The sequence below is a fragment of the Euleptes europaea genome, chromosome 2 (assembly GCF_029931775.1).
Source record: "Euleptes europaea isolate rEulEur1 chromosome 2, rEulEur1.hap1, whole genome shotgun sequence".
In the NCBI taxonomy this organism is placed as follows: domain Eukaryota; kingdom Metazoa; phylum Chordata; class Lepidosauria; order Squamata; family Sphaerodactylidae; genus Euleptes; species Euleptes europaea.
Window position 1 is genome coordinate 137,234,959 of NC_079313.1, and position 22,689 is coordinate 137,257,647.

At 51.4% G+C, this 22,689-nt stretch overlaps 1 protein-coding gene across 1 annotated transcript; it reads right to left on the minus strand.

The window, feature by feature from the left end:
- Positions 1–12,423: 12,423 nt before the first annotated feature.
- TRIB3 (tribbles pseudokinase 3) lies at positions 12,424–18,300 on the minus strand. The gene is made up of 3 exons (XM_056845169.1): positions 18,016–18,300; positions 14,144–14,436; positions 12,424–12,916 (listed from the first exon to the last, which is right to left on the minus strand). Exons 1-3 carry the CDS (start codon positions 18,298–18,300, stop codon positions 12,424–12,426), a joined length of 1,071 nt encoding a protein of 356 aa, XP_056701147.1.
- Between the last annotated feature and the right edge of the window lie 4,389 nt (positions 18,301–22,689).

The following is a 22,689-nucleotide window of genomic DNA, read 5'->3' on the forward strand; positions in this document are numbered from 1 at the left end:
TCAGCGCCACAAAGTCCAGGGGCTCCTTAAAACAGAAAGAATAAAAGAATCTTTGCATGCTGGGTTGTATTGGCCAGTGCCAGTGCCCTGCAAAGAATAAGAAACTGAACCCTCCTCCCATATCTATGCCATTGGCTGGGGCTTACATTTTGGTGCTTTTAGATTTTCAGCAGTTGCCTCACCACCTGAGAGGAAGAATGTTCCTGTATCCCTATTTCTTTTTAAAAAAAGAAACTTTGGGGCACCAATAAGGTTACTCCTTTTCCACCCCGCAGAAGTGCTGGGCTCTTTGCAATCTTGTTGCTTTCTTTGTTTCTTTCTAAAACATAGATATTTAATACTGCAATGACTATCCTTTCTCCGAAGCTCAAAGCTAAGGCTGCCAACTTTTTCACTGCCCCATGCTCCTGTGCATTTAGGAGTAATGTGACCTACAGGCCTCAGCGGGTGATTGGGCCATATCTCCCTACCCCGAAAAGCCGGCTTCTGCAGAAAAGTAAGCCAAGCAGTCTTTTACTACTTTCTTGGCAATCTGTCAACTGCCCCATCCCACCCCACCACTCATTTGCTGTTCTGACCGCAACAAGCCACACCACAGGGGTGGTCGGGGTGGCAACTTCCCATCCCAAGCTAGCAACCCGTCCAACACCAATAAGGCAAAGCAAAGCACAGCTGCCGCCACCAGACCACACCATTTTGAAAGACGGGAGTTCCTTTAAAAAAAAAAAAATATTTTATTTTTATTTTTTTTCCAAACAATCATTATGCATTCCATTACACATTTTAAAAAGTATAATTCTTAAACTTCCCCTCCCCCCTCCTCTGATCCTTTAGTTAACTTTTTTTTCTCTTTGTATTGTTTTTCTAATTCAATTATAACAAAAAACCGTCAGTATCCAATACATCCGTTCTGAATTAGATCAAAATACATTTGTTAATATCACATTTATGTTCATTTCTACAATAATTAATCCATGCCTCCCATTCTTTTGCAAATTCATTGCCATCCTTTTGATTTATCGACGCCGTAAGTTTTGCCATTTCTACTAATTCCATCATTTTTTCAACCCACTCTGATTTATTTGGTATATCTGTCATTTTCCATCTCCTTGAAAGACGGGAGTTCCAAGACAAAGATCCCCCCCCATACACACTCCCCCAAAAAGGAGACCCCTCGAACATTTACTCTGCCAAGAGACGCCAACCCAAGACAAGGTGGGTGTCACGCGTTATGTGCCATCAAGTCACACCGACGACTGATGACGATCATATGATTTAACGGCCTCCAAAATATCCCTTCATTGACAGCCTTGCTCAGGCCTTGCAAACTGAAGGCTGTGGGTAGGATTTATGGAGTAGCAATGTGTACATTCTTGAGTAGCACGAGTAGCATTTTGTAAATGTTTGCTTTTATGAAAGGCAAGCGGCTCACACCATACGAGGCCCTGTTGCCTCCCCTCCTCCTCCTTTAGCCTTCCATTTTTCTGTTCCTTACAGTAATCATTCTGCCAGCTTAGTTAAGGTTACATAAGAACGTAAGAAAAGCCCTGCTGGATCACATCAAGTCCCGCAGTCTGTTCACACAGTGGACAAGCAGGTGCTTCTAGGAAGCCCACAAGCAAGATGACTGCAGCAGCACCATCCTGCCTGTGTCCCACAGCACCTCATATAATAGGCCTGCTCCTGTGATCCTGGAGAGAATAGGGATGCATCATGACTAGCATCCATTGTGACTCGTAGCCATGGATAGCATTCTCCTCCAAGGTTGCCAACTCTCCTCCAAGGTCTGGGTTGGGGAAAATTCCTGGGGATTTGGCGGTGGAGCCGGGGAGAGGGCGGGATTTGGGGAGGAGAGGGTCTAATGCCGCAGAGTCCGCCCTCCAAAGCAGCCGTTTTCTCCAGGGGAACTCATCTCTGTCGCCTGGAGATCTGTTGTGATTCAGGGATGCCTCCAGGCTTCACCTGGAGGTTGGCAACCCGAGCTAGCCCCCACAGGCCTCCTCTGTAATCCTGCCCCAGTTTAAATCATTTCTCCCAGCCTATTGTACGTTCTCGGGGAACCCAACAGCACCAAAGGGTCGCTGTGTTTTCCAAAGGCAGTTACGGCAGCACAGTCAGCTGAGAAGCGTGGAGGTTTGCTTTATCTGCGAGTGAGCTTTGCAAGAGAGGCGGAGCTGCAAAACATGCCAGGTCAGCAGTCTCCTTCCCCGGCTCGAAGGCCGTTGCCCCAGCTACAAAAAAAAAATGGGTTCAGTGGCACCGGTCAGGCAGCCCATTGCTGTACCTGTCGATCTCTGCAATGCTCATGGCTCAGCGCTGCAGCGTTTGATCCCACCCGCGTACTGCATGCGCCTGTCTGTCAACTGCTTCAAATGTCCCTAAGCGCCATTGAACCAGGAAACGCCTGCCTTCCCATGACCTCCCTGAGGCCACCCCGCCCAACTGCAATAACACAGGCATACCTCACAAGGTCGTTGTAAGGATTACAAGAATAACGCGGAGAGGCATTTTGAAGGTACTATACGAGTGCTGACCCTGACCTGGATAGCCCGGTCTAGTCAGATCTTGGAAGCTAAGCAGGGTTGGCCCTGGCTGGTATGGGTGACCGTCAAGGAAGTCCAGAGGCCTGACACAGAGGCAGGCAATGGCAAACCATCTCTGAATGCCAGCGTGGTGTAGTGGTTAAGAGCGGTGGTTTGGAGCGGTGGACTCTGATCTGGAGAACCGGGTTCGATTCCCCCCTCCTCTACATGAGCAGCGGAGGCTAATCTGGGGAACGGGATTTGTTTCCCCACTCCTACACAAGAAGCCAGCTGGGTGACCTTGGGCCAGTCACAGTTCTCTTAGAGCTCTCTCAGCCCCACCTACCTCACAGGGTGTCTGTTGTGGGGGGGAGGGAAGGTGAATATAAGCCTGTTTGATTCTTCCTTGAGTAGTATAGAAAGTCGGTATATAAAAACCAACTCTTCTTCTTGCCTTGAAAACCCTACGGGGTCGCTATAATTCAGCCGTGATTTATGGCACTTTCTACCACTATATACAAGTGTCAAGCACCATTACCGCAGATATCCTAGAACACAGTTTCCCAAACTTTTTGAGTCCTGGAGCCCTTTTCAGGAGAGAAATTCATCACGGAGCACTAATTTTCATTTAGCACCTATATACTAAACCAAATGACAGTAGTATTTTTCTTTCCAATCTCTTCACGGAGCACTAGGGGATGCTCCGTGGAGCACTATTTGGGAACCTCTGCCCTAAAAGATGTAGGACCATCAAACAGTAATGGGGAGTCCAGAGAGTCTCCCTGGGGGTGTACAGGCTCAGCTGATATCCCCCCCCCCCCGCAGACCCATCACCAATGGCTTTTGTCCCTCCCCATTTCAAAAGCAGTTTTCCAAGCAGTGCAGAAAAAGGACCTGGCTAGTGAAGATTGCCACCTTTCTTCTGCAACCTGGCTCCTGTGCACTTAACAGGAGGTCCCCACCCACCACTGCTTAAGGCTGCCCCCCATCCCATCGACCCAGTAGATGAATGTGCATCATGCGTCTTTCCGAACATTTGCCGATCCTGCTTTGAATTGGTGGAGGCCTCCTGGAATTAGTTGTGCAGGTGGAAGATTATAGCTGGCTTCTAAATTTGGATAAAATGAAAGTGAAACCTATCTGAGACACAGCCTGGTGTAGTGGTTAAGAGTGGTGGATTGGAGCGGTGGACTCTTATCTGGAGAACTGGGTTCGGTTCCCCACTCCTCCACATGAGCGGCAGAGGCTAATCTGGTGAACTGGATTTGTTTCCCCACTCCTACACATGAAGCCAGCTGGGTGACCTTGGGCTAGTCACAGCTCTCTCAGCCCCACCTACCTCATAGGGTGTCTGTTGTGTGTGTGTGTGGGGGGGGGAAGTGATTGTAAGCCGATTTGATTCTCCCTCCCTTAAGTGGTGGAGAAATTCGGCATATAAAAACCAACTCCTCTGCTTCTATCTAACACATTTTTCCTTGAAGGACTTTAAGGCAGAGGGAAGTCCCACCACCACCAATTCTGTCCTCACATCAGTCTTGCGAGGTAGGTTAGGCTGAGAAAGCGAGAGAGGCTAGCCCAAGATTACCTCTACACACACACTGCCACCTGGCCCCCTGAATTTTTTTTTTAATGAAAAAATTACTTTTTAAAAAATTGTTTCCCAACCCAAGCCAGAAGAGAGTCAAAAAGGCACCTGGCCAATTGCAAAAACTTGGGAGGGAAGTCTTATTCCCTCCGCACAATCAGCTAGCGAAGCAACACCAATTTGCAAGTGTGCACACTGGAACTTGTTCTAACAGGAAGCAAAAATGACAGAAGAAAGGGAATTTACTCAAATGCAAGATTAGGGTGTTTTTTTTCCTCCCCAGGTATGCCTTGCAAAAACAGAGGGCCGTCTTACATTCACATATAAGAGCAAGATTCCAGTCCAGCGGCACCTGGAAGACGAACAAGATTTCCAGAATATTTGGAGACCCAAAGGTCCCTTTGTCAGTTATTCACATGCAAGTTACAATTATGTGTGTGTGTGCGTGTAACATTTTAAAGGGCAGCTTGAACCCAGTCCAGCAGCACCTTAGAGGCCGACAAGATTTTTGGAAAGACCAGCTTCCAGTAGTCAAAGCTCCCTCCATCAGATGCCTTTGTGGAAGACTCACCCCACCAAAAAATCTTGTTGGCCTTTGCTGGCTTTTGGACTCCAATCCAGCTGTTCGAGTGCAGACCAACAGCTGTTGCAAAGACAGGAGTCAGGCAGCAGCTGTTCTAAGGCTACCCCCTGAGACTATTTTTAAAGGAGGGGTCATGTTACATTCAGGGTCACCTTCCTTGGAACTGACCTTAAGAACATAAGAACATCAGAAAGGCCCTGTGGGATCAGACCCAGGCCCATCAAGTCCAGCAGTCTGTTCACACAGTGGCCAACCAGGTACCTCCAGGAAGCCCCCAAACAAGACGACTGCAGCAACATTTATCCTGCTTGTGTTCCACAGCACCTAATATAATAGGCCTGCTCCTCTGATCCGGGAGAGAATAGGTAAGCATCACGACTAGTAGCCATTTTGACTACTAGTAGCCATGGATAGCCCTCTCCCCCATGAACACGTCCAATTCCCTCCTCAAGCCTTCCAAGGTGGCAGCCATTCCCACATCCTGGAGCAGGGAGTTCCACCATTTAACTATGCGTTGTGTGATCTCAGTTTCTTTCCTTCTCATTTCTTTCTTACGCCCGAGCGCACAATGACTTAGCACCGGCTTGGGGGGGGGGGGGTTCTGCCACTGCACCAGATGTGTCCAGATGCCCCTTCTACAGAATTCAGGGGGTGGGGGTAAAAGGGTGGGGGCCCTGACCTGGATGGCCCAGGCTAGCCTGATCTCGTCAGATCTCGGAAGCTAAGCAGGGTCGGCCCTGGTTAGTATTGGGATGGGAGCCCACCAAGGAAGACCAGGGTTGCTGTGCAGAGTCAGGCAACGGCAAACCACCTCTGTTCATCTACCCTGACCTGGATGGCCCAGGCTAGCCTGATCTCGTCAGATCTCAGAAGCTAAGGATGGTCAGCTCTGGTTAGTATTGGGATGGGAGCCCACCAAGGAAGACCAGGGTTGCTGTGCAGAGGCAGGCACGGGAAAAACCACCTCCGTTCGTCTCTTGCTATCTCAATACATTTACAGGGATGTACAAAAACGAATGCAAGTCAACCGACACTCTCTTTCCCCATTATCTTCAATGGGCTGTGCAGCCTCTCCCATTGTTTCCAATGGGCTGACTGGTCGTTCGTTTTAGTACATCCCCATTTACAGTGCATTTACAGAAAGGGGAAAAGACCGTCCCAGACGACTAAGCCAAAACACTTAAGTGGATCCTCCACGTGTGGAGAAAGTCTACCTTGCTGCCTCACCATGGAAACCCCCAAAGGGCTCGCCACAAGTCGGCTTGAAGGCACGCACAAAGGGGCGGCGCCGATTTCGGCCGGGTGGTGTGAGGGTCTGCATATCTCTGTCTGTTCTCTGTCTGTGAGTCCCGGCTCTCCCCCTCCTCCTTGCTTTGAACTCGTAAAAGCAGTTCACACCTTTTGGCATTTCCTGGGTTCAGGCGCCACATCAGTTAGGCCCTGGCCGAGATACCTCCTCCCTTGCGGAGGCCTCCCCTGCTGCGCTTTGCATTCACTCCCTCTTTGCTCGATTCGGCCTTGGAGGCCAGATAGCCCTAACAAGCCCTCTGGGACCGTTTGATGTCTGTATTGCACCCATCTATCTTGTAGCTTCCCATAACATAGGTGGGAACCCTGATGCCCTGTAGGAGATATATTCTGTAACTCTGGAATTTGGCTCACTTGCAACTTTAACTCGTGTTTGCCTTGTACCGTCTGAAGCCTTCAATAAACTCCTTGTTTCTGCATCAGCGTCTGAGCAGGTGATTTTATGAAGTTAGCACAGCTCAGTTGGGGACTCTCACAGGTGGGTGGGGGGCAGCTGAGCTGGCGACCCCGCTGCCAGCCCCCGGGGGCGGGGCGGGCCCCTTCGGCCGTGAAGCCGGGGAGATTGCCCACCCCCGAGGACGTTCCTGCGCCCGCAGCTGGATCTTGCCGCCCCCCTCGCCCCCCAAGCGCTGCAGAAGGGGGAAAGAAGCCGGGCCCCTCGAGCGGGGCAGGAGCAGCCCCCCCACCACGAAACCCGCGCACGTCGGAAAGGCAGGAGGGAGGCATGCGACGGGAAGGCTCCCAGCGCAGGATCGGGCCGCTCTGGACGGAGGCAGGCGATCCGGAGCGGCAGGGGCGATCGCCCAGGCGTCGGGGCGCGGGGAAGCCCGACGGAGCGCGGGATCCAGGACGGGGCACCACCCGCGCAAGCCTGCGCGCCCTTACCGGCGAGGAGGCTCCCCTGGAAACACGGTGTGGGGGGGGGGGGGGGCTCGCTTCCTTCCGAGGAGAGCCCCGCGGGTCGGGATCGGGGCGCCGGATCGGCTCCTGCCAGCCGGGCGCGACTCCCGCGCCGGGAAAAGCGAAAGCGAAGGCGGGCGAGGGAGGGAGGGAGGGGCGGAGGGGTGGGAAGCGGGCCTCCCCCGCCCAGGGGACCCCCGGGAATCCCCCGCCGCCTGCTGGGGAAGGCGCCTCCCCGGCTAGACCCTCGCAACGACCCTGCCAGGTAGGCCAGGGGAGGAGGGAGAGAGTTGGGGGGCGGGGGGCGGAGGCCGGGACTCTCCTCCCCTTCGCCCTTCAAGCTGCAAAGCATAGGAGCGTCGACTCGGGAGGGGCCTGCGGGGTCATCTAGTCCAACCCCCCTGCGCGATGCAGGAAACTCGCAACGACCTCCCCCCGCACACACACACCCAGGGACCCCTGCTGCAGGCCCAGAGGATGGGGGGAAACCCTCCAGGATCTCTGGCCTGGAGGGAAATTGCGTCCTGACCCCAACGTTGCGGTTGCCATTGCCCTGGGCGTGTAAGAAAGGGCCGCGAGAGCTGCATCAAGTGACAGCCGTTTGAATCTGGACCCCCCTCGGTTTGCTCCAGCCCCGAGTGAAGAGGGGTGGTTCATCTCAGTGTGGTTTGCACGTGAGAACACCCCCGGGCGTTATGGCACAGAATCATAAGAGTCGGAAGGGACCCCCAGGGTCATCTAGTCCAACCCCCTGCACAAGGCAGGAAATTCACAACTACCCCCTGCTCCATGCCCAGAAGATGGGAGGGATGGGGGAAACCCTCCAGGATCCCTGGCCAATCTGGCATGGAGGCAAATACCTTTGGGGGAAGAATCCCGGCCCTTGGCGTACGGGGAGAGAGGCTCAGCTTGGCAGGCTGCCCGCATTTGCCAGGAAGGAGCCGTTCGTTGTGTAATAGAAGAGACGCCCAGTGTGTGTTTCTATTCGTTGTTACACCCCAGTTGTTTACTAGAAATATTTAAGGTTGCTACAGTATGGAGGGTTTGGGAGCAAAATTAATTAATTGGTCGCGGGAGTTTTATTCCCGATTTGGAAGCCGTAACAGGCAGAGGTTCTGAGAATGAAACTTAGCGTATGCATAACCCGTGACACCAGGGGGGTCCCTAAAATGCCCGCTTCTGCTTTTGAACCAGAACCTGTTATTCAGCTGAATAATAAACCTTTAAACCTTTTCCCTCCTCGGTGTCCTTCATTGGGCTGAAGACACCAAGGGACGGACCCGCTGGTTTTAAAACTGCTTCGGCCAACAGCTCCCAACAGTGCGCCCATGGGCATCGTGGCGCCCACGACGCTGGCGGCTTCACTCCAAAAGCAAAGCTTTTCAGATGTAAGATTGAAATTAAGGCTGCAGTTTTGATACGTCAGGGGATCATGCGTCGGCTATCCCTGGGAAACAAGAGCTGATGCGGGTCCTGCTGCCCTCCCTGGAACCTTCTCTTCCTCTCCAGCCTATTTCAAGTGTAATTCAATTAAATAATTCATAATCACACACACACACGCCCTTTAATAGCTTCCCAAAATCTGCTGCCTGCGGTGGAGACGCGCCCTGCCTAGTGGTAGAGCTGGGATGGCATCGGATTTCCATTGCAGTAGGATTTTCTGCATACAATACTCCAGGTGTGGCCTCACCAATGCGGTATGAACACACAAAGCTGCCTTATACTGAGGCTGTTACCGCACTAGGTATTCCCAGCGATGTATTAAGAGTTTGAAAATGTTATAAAAAATACTGTTCACACTTTCTATGTATTCCCACCAATGTATTAAGAGTTTGAAACTGTTATAAAATATACTGTTCGCACTTTGTTTGGCCCCTTTAGCTGTGAAGACGTCTTCCAACCATTTTTAGCCGTGGTATCCAAAAACCCCTTTAAAGCGATGTTTTTAATAACATTTCCAGACTCTTGATACATCGCTGGGAATACCTAGTGTGGTAACAGCCTGAATCAGACCCTTGGTACGTCAAAGTCAGTATTGTCTACTCAGACCGGCAGCAGCTCCTCCAGGGTCTCAGGCTGAGGTCTTTCATACCACCTACTTGCCTGGTCCCTTTAACTGGAGATGCTGGGGATTGAACCAGGGACCTTCTGCATGCCAAGCAGATACTCTACTACTGAACCACAGCCCCTCGCAGTGGGAACACAAGATCTCGCAATTTGGATGTTATGCCTCTTTTGATACCCAGAATTGGGGTGAAAGAAAAGGCTACCAAACAAGACGGAATTGGGTTTAGGAAGGATGCACTGGATGAGAGACAGCGTGGTGTAGTGGTTAAAGTGAGGGAACTAGGATCTGGGAGGCTCGGGTCCGAATCTCCATTCTGCCATGGAAGCTTGCTGGGTGACCATGGGCCAGTCACACGGTCTCAGCCTTGCCCACCTCATGGGGTTGTTGTACGGATCAAACGGAGGAGAGGGGAATGATGTAAGCGGCTTTGGGTCCCCACTGGGGAGAAAATAAGTAAATAAAAATAGATGAACTCTTAATTCTTCACAGCCGTTCAAAGTTTGGGCTTGAAACCGAATTATTTGGGTTTATTCTATTTCATAGTAAGTCTGGAGTGGTACTGCTGTTTATTTAATGTTGGGGTTTCCCAGATAACTTCAAATGTTACATTTTTAAAGAACGTTCTATGTCTTTCTCCAGTATTTTGATAAGTTCTGGCGGGTTAGAGAGAGAGATTGGTTGAGTTTTAATCTTTTGTGTGTGTATGTGTGTAAGTGCCGTCAAGTCGCTTCCGACTCATGGCGACCCTATCTTTTACCAAAAGGTAATCTTTTACCAAAACGTAAATTTTATCAATGATTGGTTCTTGTAGGTTATCCGGGCTGTGTGATCGTGGTCTTGGTATTTTCTTTCCTGACGTTTCGCCAGCAGCTGTGGCCGGCATCTTCAGAGGAGTCACACTGAAGGACAGTGTCTCTCAGGGTCAAGGGTGTAGGAAGAGTAATATATTGTCAGAAAGGGGTTGGGTTTGAGCTGAGTATTGTCCTGCAAAAGTAATGTGCTAATCATATATTACTCTTCCTACACCCTTGACCCTGAGAGACACTGTCCTTCAGTGTTACTACTCTGAAGATGCCTGCCACAGCTGCTGGCGAAATGTCAGGAAAGAAAATTCCAAGACCACGGTTACACAGCCCGGATAACCTACAAGAACCAATATTTATCAATGATTGTTATATGGATTTTTAATCAATTCCTGTAACGGCCTTGGGCCAAATGCAGTAATCGTGGACCTGAACCTAGATGAATGGTGTCCCTCTTGGAAAATAAAAGGCACCAATGTTGCATCTTCCTCTGACCAGCTGGGAAACCCGCTCTTGAGCCAAAGAGATGAATGTTGTCTTCTCCTTTTATGCGCTGAGATTCTCTCACTGCAAAAGAATCATCTAATTCCTGTCTGAATACTCCCATGATGGTGCCTTATTTTATAGCCAGTGTGGGCAGGGGAAGGGCAGTGGCTACAAAGGGAACAGCTGAGCATGCTCTGCCTTTGATAGCCTCCTCTGTTGGCACAGGTGGGCAACTGATGCCTCAAGGCCACCTCTGGCCCAAGGGAGTTTCTCCTCCGGCCCTCAAACGGTTTAACTCTCTGCCGCATCAGCCCGGCCACCCCTCGGCTCACAAGCCAGGGCTCCAAAAACGGTTCACTGGCTCGAGGCCGAGGACCTTTAAGAGCCGCAGAGTGGGAGAAAGGGCGACCTCGGGGGTCTCTGCCAGCATGCTGGTGCTGGAAAGAAACCATTCGCGGAGAGGTTGACTATAGGGGAGAAGGAATTCTGTGGTCAGAAAGACCAGCGCGTATAGTGGTTAGGAGCAGCGGACTGTCATTTGGTGAACCGGGTTGGTTTCCCCCCTCCTCCCCATGAAGCCAGCTGAGTGACCTTGGGCTAGTCACAGTTCTCCCAGGCCCACCTACCTCACAAGGTGACTTGTGGGGAGAGGAAGGGAAGGTGATTGTAAGCCGGTTTGAGACTCCTTAAAGGTAGAGAAAAGCGGGGTATAAAAACCAACTCCTCCTCTTCCTCTACACTACAGCAAGCCCCATGTTTTTGCAGCAATGATACTCCAAGGTCAAAACCAAGAGATCTTTTATTTTCCAAATGGCAGAAAAATAAGCAAATCCACTCTGTATGTACAAAAGAGGGAGGGAGGGAGAGTCTGGTGGTATAGTGTCAACATTTGGTCAGGTAGGAAAAGTAGGGTTGCCGGACCTGGGTTGGGAAATACCTGGAGATTTGGGGGGTGGAGCCTGGGGAGGGCAGGGACCCCAGCAGGGCACAGTGCCACGAAAGCCCACCCACCAGAGTTGCCATTTCCTCCAGGATCCACGAGGGTCCGTTTGGTCCGGCAACCAAGCCCTGCTGGACAAGAGCTGCCCTCTTAATCATGTGCGAAAATCTTTGCACGGTCTTTGGGTCAACATGAGCAGCAACGGACAGCTAGTGGGATACTGGGAAACAAACGCGTCCGGGTTTCAATCCTGGGATTCAAGTTATGGGGACGTCCGGGCCAAAGCCTGGTTTTAATGGGAGCGGATGACCTTTGCTACATTCGTTCCTGTTCATCAGGCCAGGCTCAGGTCTGCCCCGGAGGGGAAGGAGGATTAAGGGAAGCACAGCGGGGAGGGAACCGGATCCCCAAAGCCCTCTAGTCCTGAGAGAAGTTCAAGTAACGAAAAGGGAAGAACCCCCCTCCAATTCCTATCCACCAGAAGTCTCCTTCGAAAGGAAAGCGGGGATTGTAAGAAGATGTGGGGGAGGTAGGAGACAAAATGCCCCAAGGAAGGGGATCAAGGCCACACATTTTCTAGAAATTACAAAAATAAAGGCAGGGGGCACAACACCCCCCCCCATTGTCTATTGGAGCTTCTTCTCTCCACTCTGTCTTCCTTCCATCCAAAAATCCCAGCATGCCGGCAAGTCGTTTTGCTTGGCATCGGGGAAGAAGATCGCTATTCGTGTCAAGGGGGTTCATCCGTCTCACGATCAGGAAGGTCTGGCTCTAGCCTCCTGCCCCGACTTGGGGGCCTGTCCCAAACTGCGCCCCACGTCTCTCGTAATCCTGAACCCCTGGTGCGGTTTTCGAAACACCTTCAGATGCTCATGGAAAAAAGATCCTACATTTCAGAGTCAAGGGTGTTCAGCACCCCTTTCTTAAAGCAGGAGATTTTTGGCTGGTGATCAGGTGTTCAAAAAGGATTCTTTGGCACATGGAAATAAGCACCTTACGGAGGAGAGCACCCCGAAGAGGCCAGGCATCCTTTGTTCCCTGAGTCGGATGCGAGGGCATCATCTGCACCGTGCGCAGGTCCCGTCTTTTCTCAAAGGCGCTTCTTGATTCAGTCCCAGCAGCAGAATTGAGGTCGGGAGAAGGCCAGCTTCTTTCCGCGGCCCGATGCACGGCTGGCTGCGGCACCCCCCCCCCCACTTTCCTTGGCTCTCTTGTCCTCCTTCCCCGCTCAGCTGTACAGGCCTTCCTCGTCTTCCCGCTCCTCTCTGACGTCCGGCACGCTCCTCCCTTCCGGCACCACCTGCTCGAGCCCCTGGTCTCCGAACGAGCTGCTCCAGGACCCCTCAGAGACGCCCCCCGCCAGCCATGGGTGCAACAATATGCCGCTGGCCGTCAACCTCTCGGCCGGGTCCTTCCGCAAGAGGCAGCGGATGAGGCAGCGAGCCTTGGGAGACAGGCCCTCGGGGACCACGAAGCGTCCTCGGCGGATCTTGCTGAAGAGCGAGGCGGGCTTTGTGTCCTGGAAGGGGTAACAGCCCACCAGCAGGGTGTACAGCACCACCCCCAGGCTCCAGATGTCGGCTGCTTTCCCGGAATAGGAGCTCTTGGAGCTGAGGATCTCCGGGCCCACGTAGGCCGGGCAGCCGTGTTTGTCCTCCAGGGAATCGTCCGGACCGGGCAACAGGCATGCGTCCTCCAAGTTCTCCAGCATCAATCTGGACCTGCGTGAAAGAGGGGGAGGATTTAGCGAGGAAATAGGTGCTGAAGGCAAAGGTTGGGTAGTAAAGAAGCCACGGTTTGAAAGACGGCACAGAAAGCCCTTGCTGGGCAAAAGCCCCACCTGGCCCCACCCACTTTCTAAAAACATATGTTGAGCACCAGGAAAGGTGCTGGTGGCCGCCATGGAAGAAGAATGGTTTTTATATGCCGACTTTCTCTACCACTTAAGGGAGACTCAAACCGGCTTACAATCACCTTCCCTTCCCCTCCCACAACAGACACCCTGTGAGGTGGATGGGGCTGAGAGTCTGTGACTAGCCCAAGGTCACCCAGCTCGCTTTATGTGGAGGAGTGGGGAAACAAATCCAGTTCACCAGATTAGCCTCCGCCGCTCACGTGGAGGAGTGGAGAATCAAACCCGGTTCTCCAGATCAGAGCCCACCGCTCCAAACCACCGCTCTTAACCACTACACCACGCTGCCCCATAGGCACCATGTTGGGAACCCCTGATCTAGGAGATGAACGACTGCTGTACCATTTAGGCATGGACGCAGCTTGAATGCATCTCCTGCCCAAGACTACCCTTGACTTCCTCTTCCTCTGACCCCTGCACTGTTCCCATTTAGACTGTACGCTCCTTGAGGCAGTGGCCTGTCCTTTTCCCCCCTTTCCGTTCCACACCGAGAACCAACCAGAAATAAATAACCAAAAGGGCTAAAAGACCTCATGGCCCAGATGAACAGGGGAGCCAAAGCATATTGAGAGGTAGTATGATACTTGAAGTGCTGTCACATAGGGGATGGTGCCAAGTTGTTTTCTGTTGCCCCAGAAAGTCGGACCAGAACCAACGGGTTGAAATTAAATCCAAAGAGTTTCTGTCTAGACATTAGGAAGAATTTTCTAACAGTTGGAGCTACTCCTCAGTGGAACAGACTTCCTCGGGAGGTGGTGGGCTCTCCTTCCCCGGAGGTTTTTAAGCAGAGGCTAGATGGCCATCTGTCAGCAATGCTGATTCTATGACCTTAGGCAGTTCATGAGAGGGAGGACACCTTGGCCATCTCCTGGGCATGGAGTAGGGGTTACTGGGGGTGTGAGGGGGTAGTTCTGAATTCCCTGCATTATGCACGGGGTTGGACTAGATGACCCTGGTGGTCCCTTCCAACTTTTATGATTCTACAAGAAGGAAAGGAATCCAGTCTTGGGGGCTTCCCGTATCCTCAGCCCCTCACCTGTCTCTGTCAGCGAAGACAAACTTCCTCAGCTTGAGGTCCCTCAGGACAATGCCGTGCTGGTGACAGTGGGCGACCGCCTCTGCCATCTGTCGGAAGAGAGGGGCGGCCTCGCGCTCCGCCAGGCGCTTGCAAGCCCGGACGTAGTTGTGCATGTCCCCTCGGCTGGGCTGGAAGAAGATGTAAACGTCCTGGTCCCCGAGGATCACCTCCTCCACACGGGCAACGTTTGGGTGCGCTGGGAGGGCCCCGTAGGGTACCATCACCTCCGGGTAGCTCTTGGCCGGATAAACCTAGAAAGGACCCAATGGAAGAGAAATGGGCACATCAAATACAAGCAGAAGGACTCCTAGGTTGTTGTTTTTTTTTGCATCTCCACAGTCTAGTTCTCACGGCTCAGACAAGTACGGCCATGCAGTTCTTTCCATCCACGCAAACTGGAAGCTCATGTGGCCTCAATTTGCCTCGGACGCATGCAGGGACAGGACAGGGGGGTTAACCCTTCAAGCTCCACTCAGTTTTGCTATTCAAAACTGGGCTCCCTGCCTTTTTTATCAATAGCGTGGTACAGTGGTTAAGAGCGGTGGTTTGGAGTGGTGGACTCTGACCTGGAGAACTGGGTTTGATTCCCCCGCTCCTCCACATGAGCAGCAGAGGCTAATCTTGTGAACTGGATTTGGTTCCCTACTCCTACGCATGAAGCCAGCTGGGTGGCCTTGGGCTAGTCACACACTCTCCGCCCCACTGACCTCCCAGGGTATCTGTTGTGGGGAGGGGAAGGTAAGGTGATCGTAAGCCGGTTTGTTTCTCCCTTAAATGGTAGAGAAAGTTGGCATATAAAAATTCTTCTTCGTTTTAAACGAGGAAATATGTGTCCTTTAAAGCACACACATTTTCCCCCTGAAACATGCATGTAACAAAGTGGAGAGCCTGGTTCTGAATAGTGAAACCAAGTAGAGGCTGAAAGGTTAAAGGGTCTCTCCTTTCCCTGCATGAGGCTGAGTGGACTGACATCATCTCACCTGTGTGACCCCACACTGAGGGGTTAAACTTGTGTTTGGGCTGTACCACGTCATGCTGCAAGAGGAAGCTCCCACCCCTGCATGCTCCCTCAAGCAGAAAACATCGCTGCTCAAAGAGAAGCAGAGGTCCAGGAGAAGACTCAGCTAGAACCTTTCTTCCCAGCATGCAGTTAAAACGCTTAGGGCTCTTTAGCTTGGAAAGAAGGCAGTTAAAGGGAGACATGATAGAGGTCTATAAAATTAGGCATGGTATGGAGAGAGTGGACAGGGAGAAGCCTTTCCCCCTCTCTCATAATACTAGAAGGCGGGGTCATCTGCTGAAGCTGGAGGGTGACAGATTCAAAACAGATAAAAGGAAGTATTTCTTCACACAATGCATAGTTAAATTGTGGAACTCCCTGCCCCAGGACGTGGTGATGGCTGCCAACATGGAAGGCTTTAAGAGGGGAGTGGAAGTGTTCATGGAAGAGAAGAGTATTCATGGCTACTAGTCAAAATGGATACTAGCCATGATGCATCCCTATTCTCTCCAGGATCAGAGGAGCAGGCCTATTATATTAGGTGCTGTGGAACACAGGCAGGATAATGCTGCTGCAGTTGCCCATAGCCCTATGACCATATATCTTTTCACAGTGAGAAAGCACATTTGCAATGCAAAGTCTATGAGGAAGCATGTTGTTTCTGCATTCTTGAACAGTTTGTTCAACATCTGCCTAACCCCTGCGAACAATTACATTTCAGAACGTCACCTGTCCACACCCATGAGTGATGTAACTTAAGAACAATTGGATTCACTCCATGATAGGGGGGAGGGGGACCCCCCTTTTGGGCACACAGAGACACTGTGATCGCTCTTTTCTTTAAGTTACCATGATAAACAACACCAACGCCACTGAAAAACACCAATAAGTTACCATGATAAACAACACCAACGCCACTGCATCTTCTAAACCAGATTAGCCATGCTCTGACCTGCGTGGTCCAGGCTAGCCTAATCTCATCAGATCTCAGAAGCTAAGCGGGGTCGGCCCCGGTTACTACTTGGATGGGAGACCCCCAAGAAAAAGAAGAATTAGATTTTATATACTGACTTTCTCTACTACTTAAGGAAAAATCAAACCGGCTTACAATCGCCGTCCCTTCCTCTCCCCACAACAGACACCCTGTGAGGAAAGTGGGTCTGAGAGAGTTATGAGAGAACTGTGACTAGCCCACGGTCACCCAGCTGGCTTCATGTGGAGGAGTGGGGAAACAAATCCAGTTCCCCAGATTAGTCTCCGCCGCTCATGTGGAGTGGGGAATCAAACCTGGTTCCCCAGATCAGAGACCACTGCTCTTAACCACGACACCACGCTGAAAGTTCCGGTTTGCTACATAGAGGCAGGCAATGGCAAAACCCCTCTGTTCATCTCTTGCTTTGGAAACCCTACAGGGTCACCATAAGTCAGCTGCAACTTGATGGTCCTTTTCACCACCACCTTTAGCATTGCTCAGAATACAAGAATATTGCTGACAGCCCTTCTGTTCATCACCACCAGAGTTATGGCTAATTCTGCCTCCATTTCAGTAATTTCAAGACTGTGTAATGGGTCACATGAGTCAGCCCAAGAGACTGCTAATCTCTTGTGGAGGATATATGTGTGTGTGTGTGTTAAGTGCTGTCAAGTCGCTTCCGACTCATGGCGACCCTATGAATGAAAGTCCTCCAAAATGTCCTATCTTTGACAGCCCTGCTCAGATCTAGCAAATTGAAGGCTGTGGCTTCCTTTACTGCGTCAATCCATCTCTTGTTGGGTCTTCCTCTTTTCCTGCTGCCCTCAACTTTTCCTAGCATGGCTGTCTTTTCCAGTGACTCTTGTCGTCTCATGACGTGACCAAAATACGGTAGCCTCAGTTTAATCATTTTAGCTTCTAGGGTCAGTTCAGGCTTGATTTGATCTATAAGCCACTGATTTGTTTTTTGGGCAGTCCAACCCTGTTGGATCAGACCCAGGCCCATCAAGTCCAGCAGTCTGTTCACACAGTGGCCAACCAGGTGCTTCTAGGAAGCCCACAAGCAAGGCAACTGCAGCAGCAGCATCCTGCCTGTGTTCCACAGCACCTAATACAATAGGCATGCTCCTCTGATCCTGGAGAGAATAGGTATGCATCATGACTAGTATCCATTTTTACAAAATGTCACACAGGAAATAGTATGATCTCCTGACTTTTTAAAAGTGGGAATTCATTGTGTGTGTGTGTTTGAAAATACAGCAACAGTAGTGGTGGAGGGGGAAAAGATGCTTAAACCCCATTCTCTGGGCAGATGTGTAACACACACAGCTGGCTGGGAAAGGGTGCATCAAATTCCATATTCAGCCAGCAGGTGGCAGCACACTCCAGCAATTGGGAGAAATGCCAATATTGTCATAACACAAAACAGGTCCAGAGAATAAGATGGGAGTGGAAAACATTTGCTGACTGTCCCATAGCACTACTTTGAATTCTTTCAGCAAATCCAGATTTGCCCCAGGAATTGCCACAGATTCTAGGCTGAGAGGCAGCGTGGTGTGGCTCAGGGGTGGAGCATCTGCTTGGCATGCAGAAGTTCCCAGGTTCAATCAAGGCAGAGCTTTTGCCCAGCAAGGTTTCTGATGGACCATTTGAGATTTGATCGGCTGCGTGACTTGGAGCGAAGCTGCGGCAGCCGTTTTCCGGCTGGCTCCGCCTCTGTGGCAGCCTTTTTGCGACTGCGCCCACCACACCGTATCGGAATTCCAAAGGCGCTTGCCAGCACAAAAAGGTTGGGGACGTTTGCAACAGACGCACGCCCCCTGCACACCTGTGCCATTTCCGAAAGTGCCCGCTTACCTTGCAGGTATACTCTGCCTCCGTGTGTCTGTGCACAGCTCTGTAGCAGCGCCCCCCCTCGGTGGCCTCCAGAAGAAGGTAGGGGCCGATCTGGGAGACCCCGAAGTCCTGTTCTTTGGCAGGCAGGGAGTGAGCCAGAGGCTGGAGGCAAGGGGTCGGCCCTGGGAGCGGACCCAGACGCGGGCGCTTGGTTTGCGGGCCGTCACCTTCGGACACACCGTCGAAGTCCAGCCGTTTCTTCCGCTGAGAAGCCGCCGCTGGACATTCTGGGGGAAGGAGACTCATCTGGGGGGGAAGGAGAAGGACGAAGAGTTAATGCAAAATGTATGAATCTATGGTGAGACCACACTTGGAAATCTGTGTACAGTTCTGGTCACCGCACCTAAAAAAGGATCTTGCAGAGCTTGAGAAGGTGCAGAAAAGAGCAACCAAAATGATCAGGGGACTGAAGCAACTGCCCTACGAGGAGCGGTTAAGACGCTTAGGGCTGTTTAGCTTGGAAAGAAGGCGGCTGAGGGGAGACATGATAGAGGTCTCTAAAATTATGCATGGTTTGGAGAGAGTGGACAGGGAGAAGCTTTTCTCCCTCTCTCATAATACTTGAACACGGGGTCATCTGCTGAAGCTGGAGGGCGAGAGATTCAAAACAGATAAAAGGAAGTATTTCTTCACACAATGCATAGTTAAATTGTGGAACTCCCTGCCCCAGGATGTGGTGATGGCTGCCAGCTAGGAGGGCTTGAAGAGGGGAGTGGACATGCTCATGGAGGAGAGGAGTATTCATGGCTACTAGTCAAAATGCATAGTAGTCATGATGCATACCTATTCTCTCTAGGATCAGATGAGCATGTATGTTATATGAGGTGCTGTGGAACATATTCAGGAGAATGCTGCTGCAGTTGTCTTGTTTGTGGGCTTCCTAGAGGCCCCAGGTTGGCCCCTGTGTGAACAGACTGCAGGACTTGATGGACCTGGGTCTGGCCCAGCAGGGCCTTTCTTATGTTCTTCACCTTTCCCATGCAAGTGTTGCCTTGAGCTATGGAGCCAACCGCTTCTGTTGTAAACAAGCGGAAGCCGGCGGCCTCCCTAGGGAAACGGGTTGGGGAGTCGCTGGGCCCCGACACACCCACATCAGCCAGCCAGCAATGAAAGTGCAACCGAACTGGCAGAAAGACCAGTGATTCAGAAAGCTGCCAAGGGCTTGCGTCATTGGCCAGGGGAGGAGCTGGCAGCGCTCTCTCTGGCTCGCAGCGTCAAAAGGGGATGATGCAAACACCCAGCAACCCCGAGGCCCTCCCCTGCACGGGGGCCTGCCCGCTGGCAGCCACCACTTGACACCAGAGGACTTTTTCCCGATGTTTCCAGACTTTCGAGGGGCAGACTCCGCGGTGTTGGAAAGTAGTCTGCATGTGCTCACATGAACACATGAAGCTGCTTTATACTGAATCAGCTCCTTGGTCCATCAAAGTCAGTATTGCCTACTCAAACCGGCAGCGGCTCTCCAGGGTCTCAGGCAGAGGTCTTTCCCATCACCTACTTGCCTGGTCCCTTTAACTGGAGATGCCGGGGATTGAACCTGGGACCTTCTGCATGCCAAGCAGAGGCTCTGCCACTGAGCCACAGCCCCTCCTCAAGGCCCTTGTTTTCTTGCAGAGTTGCATATTCTAAGCCTGGATGGCTCAGGCTAGCTTGATCTTGTCAGGTCTCAGAAGCTAAGCAGGGTCAGCCCTGGAAACATCAGGATTGCCCAGGGTAGCCCAATTTCATCAGATCTCAGAAGCTAAGCAGGGTCGGCTCTTCTTAGTACTTGGATGGGAGACCACTGAGGAAGTCCAGGTAGCTACGCAGAGGAAGGCAATGGCAAACCACCTCTGAACATCTCTTGCCTTGAAACCCTTATGGAGTCACCATAGGCCAGCTTGCCAAGTTGATGGCATCTTTTACTACCACTTCAACACCCAAAAGGAGTCTGGGCCTCGGCTACAGCCAACAGAAGCTTACACTAAGACCTGGGAATCAGAACTAAAGAGTTAACACAAAAATGCTTTTGTGCTGAAACCCCTCCCTGCAAACTGCTTCCCTCATTGATCCAGACACATGTGTGAGGTGAAACACAGCTGGAACTCCATGGGGGGGGTGTCAGAGCTATCAAAACAGGGCTGGGGAGACCTGGGTTCAAATCCACGCTCTGCCACGAACCTTCAACCATCGCAGTCTCTCTCTCCCCACACATCTGAGCCCCTCCCGAAACTGCTTTCCAACCTGTGCAGCCACCGGGCTTTAAACACATCTGTTTGCATGCCCTGTTTTTCCTTCAGCTTTGCTACAACTTCCCATAGTTAAACTGTGGAACTCCCTGCCCCAGGGTGTGGGGATGGCTGCCAACTTGGAAGGCTTGAAGAGGGGAGTGGACATGTTCATGGAGGAGAGGGCTATCCATGGCTACTAGTCAAAATGGATACTAGTCATGATGCATGCCTATTCTCTCCAGGATCAGAGGAGCACGCCTATTATATTAGGTGCTGTGGAACACAGGCAGGAGAATGCTGCTGCAGTCGTCTTCTTTGTGGGCTTCCTAGAGGCACCTGGTTGGCCACTGTGTGCTGGACTTGATGGACCTTTGTCTGATCCAGCATGGTTTTTCTTAAGTTCTTACTCTTCTCTTTCCCACTGTATTTTTAAACATTACTCCTCTTGTCCCCTGCACTTGGACTTCTTCTGTGGTGGCCTTTTTGTGGTTTACGCCCACCACTCAATTCTATTAGGCCTATTCTATTAGGTCCTGTGGAACACAGGGAGAATAAATGCTGCTGCAGTTGTCTTGCTTGTGGGCTTCCTGGAGGCACCTGGTTGGCCACAGTGTGAACAGAGTGCTGGACTTGATGGACCCTGATCTGATCCAGCAGGGGCCTTCTTATGGTCCCTGATGATGGCCCAACCCCTGGATTTTCAATCCACCATTGCCCGGCATTACATGTTATGACTCAATGACAGCCACTGACCCAAAAGCATGGGCTGTCGTTCCTTGGCGGCTTTTCCCACTCAGATTATTCTCCATTGCGTGTCTAAATCACTGTTCTGTACTTAAGGATAGATGGACTCACATTTTCCCAAAGACTCCGTTCCCGATTTGAACCCAAGACCAACCTCTCCCCAGAAAGCATTCCTCAAGGCCAATTTCAACGTTAGGACCTTTCAAACAAAGCCCAAACCTCCACTCCATGCCAAGGACAGGCTATTTAAAGGGGGCTTCCAAAAAGCCTCTTGGCTGATCGCCTATGGCAAGTGCCGAATCACCTCTAGGCAACCAAGGGGTTCTTTGGACCCAATCTATTCTTGGTTTTCCCACAAAGCCCACAGGATGCCAGAAATGACTAACAATGGTAATGTGTAGGCAGGAAGACAACTCAAAACACTAGTGAGTTAGTAACCTTTGCAGACTATTTGCAAGTTTCCTCTTAATGCCTCTTCCCCCCCCCACCTCCATCCAAGACAAGGATGTCTCTCATTTCCAGGTACCCCGTCCCAGAGTTGCATGCAATTCCCAGCTCATAAGGAGTCTAGCAGTACCCTGGTGGAGGTGGAAAGTGGCATCAAGTAGCAGCCAACTTCGGGTGACCCTATGGGGTTTTCAAGGCAAGACACGGTGGTTTGCCATTGCCTGCCTCTGCGTAAGGACCCTGGACTTCCTCAGTGGTCTCCCACCCAAGTACTAACCAGGGCCGACCCTGCTTAGCTTCTGAGATTTGATTAAATTGGGCTACCCTGGGCCATCCGGGTCAAGGCAAGAGATGCCCAGAGGCGGATTGCCATTGCCTGCCTCTGCGTAGCAACCCTGGACTTCCTTGGGGTCTCCCGACCAAATAATAACCAGGGCTGACCCTGCTTAGCTTCTGAGATCTGACGAGATCAGGCCAGCCTAGGCCATCCGGGTCAAGGCAAGAGATGCCCAGAGGCAGATTGCCATTACCTGCCTCTGCATAGCAACCCAGGACTTCCTTGGTGGTCTCCCGACCAAATAATAACCAGGGCCGACTCTGCTTAGCTTCTGAGATCTGATGAGATCAGGCTAGCCTGGGCCATCCAGGGTAGGGCAGGTGAACAGAGGTGGTTAGCCATTGCCTGCCTCTGCATAGCAACTCTGGACTTCCTCGATGGTCTCCCATCCAAGGACAAACCAAGACTGACCTTGCTTAGCTTCCATGATCTGATGAGATCAAGCTAGCCTGGGCCATCCAAATCAGGGCCCTGGTGGCATCTTAAAGAACAAAATCGGTGGGTTATAGATCAAATCAAGCCTGAACTGACCCTAGACGCTAAAATGACTAAACTGAGGCTATCATATGTTGGTCACATTATGAGAAGACAAGAGTCACTGGAAAAGACAGTCATGCTAGGAAAAGTTGAGGGCAGCAGGAAAAGAGGAAGACCCAACAAGAGATGGACTGACTCAATCAAGGAAGCCACAGCCCTCAATCTGCAAGATCTGAGCAAGGCTGCCAAAGATAGGACATTTTGGAGGACTTTGATTCATAGAGTTACCATGAGTCGGAAGCAACTTGATAGCGCTTAACACACACACCGGCTGCGACTTGACGGCACTTTACACACACAACACACACAAACGGCCCACGCAAGAGTGTACTGGCTTGTTGTTGTTTTAAGTCTTGAAGG

Coding starts and splice junctions, on each gene's coding strand:
- TRIB3 (XM_056845169.1), bottom strand. CDS start 18,300: ATGAGTCTCCTTCCCCCAGAATGTCCAGCGGCGGCTTCTCAGCGGAAG. Junction 14,437..18,015: donor AGGCAGAGTATACCTGCAAG/GTAAGCGGGCAC, acceptor GGTCCTTTCTAG/GTTTATCCGGCCAAGAGCTA. Junction 12,917..14,143: donor GTCTTCGCTGACAGAGACAG/GTGAGGGGCTGA, acceptor TCTTTCACGCAG/GTCCAGATTGATGCTGGAGA.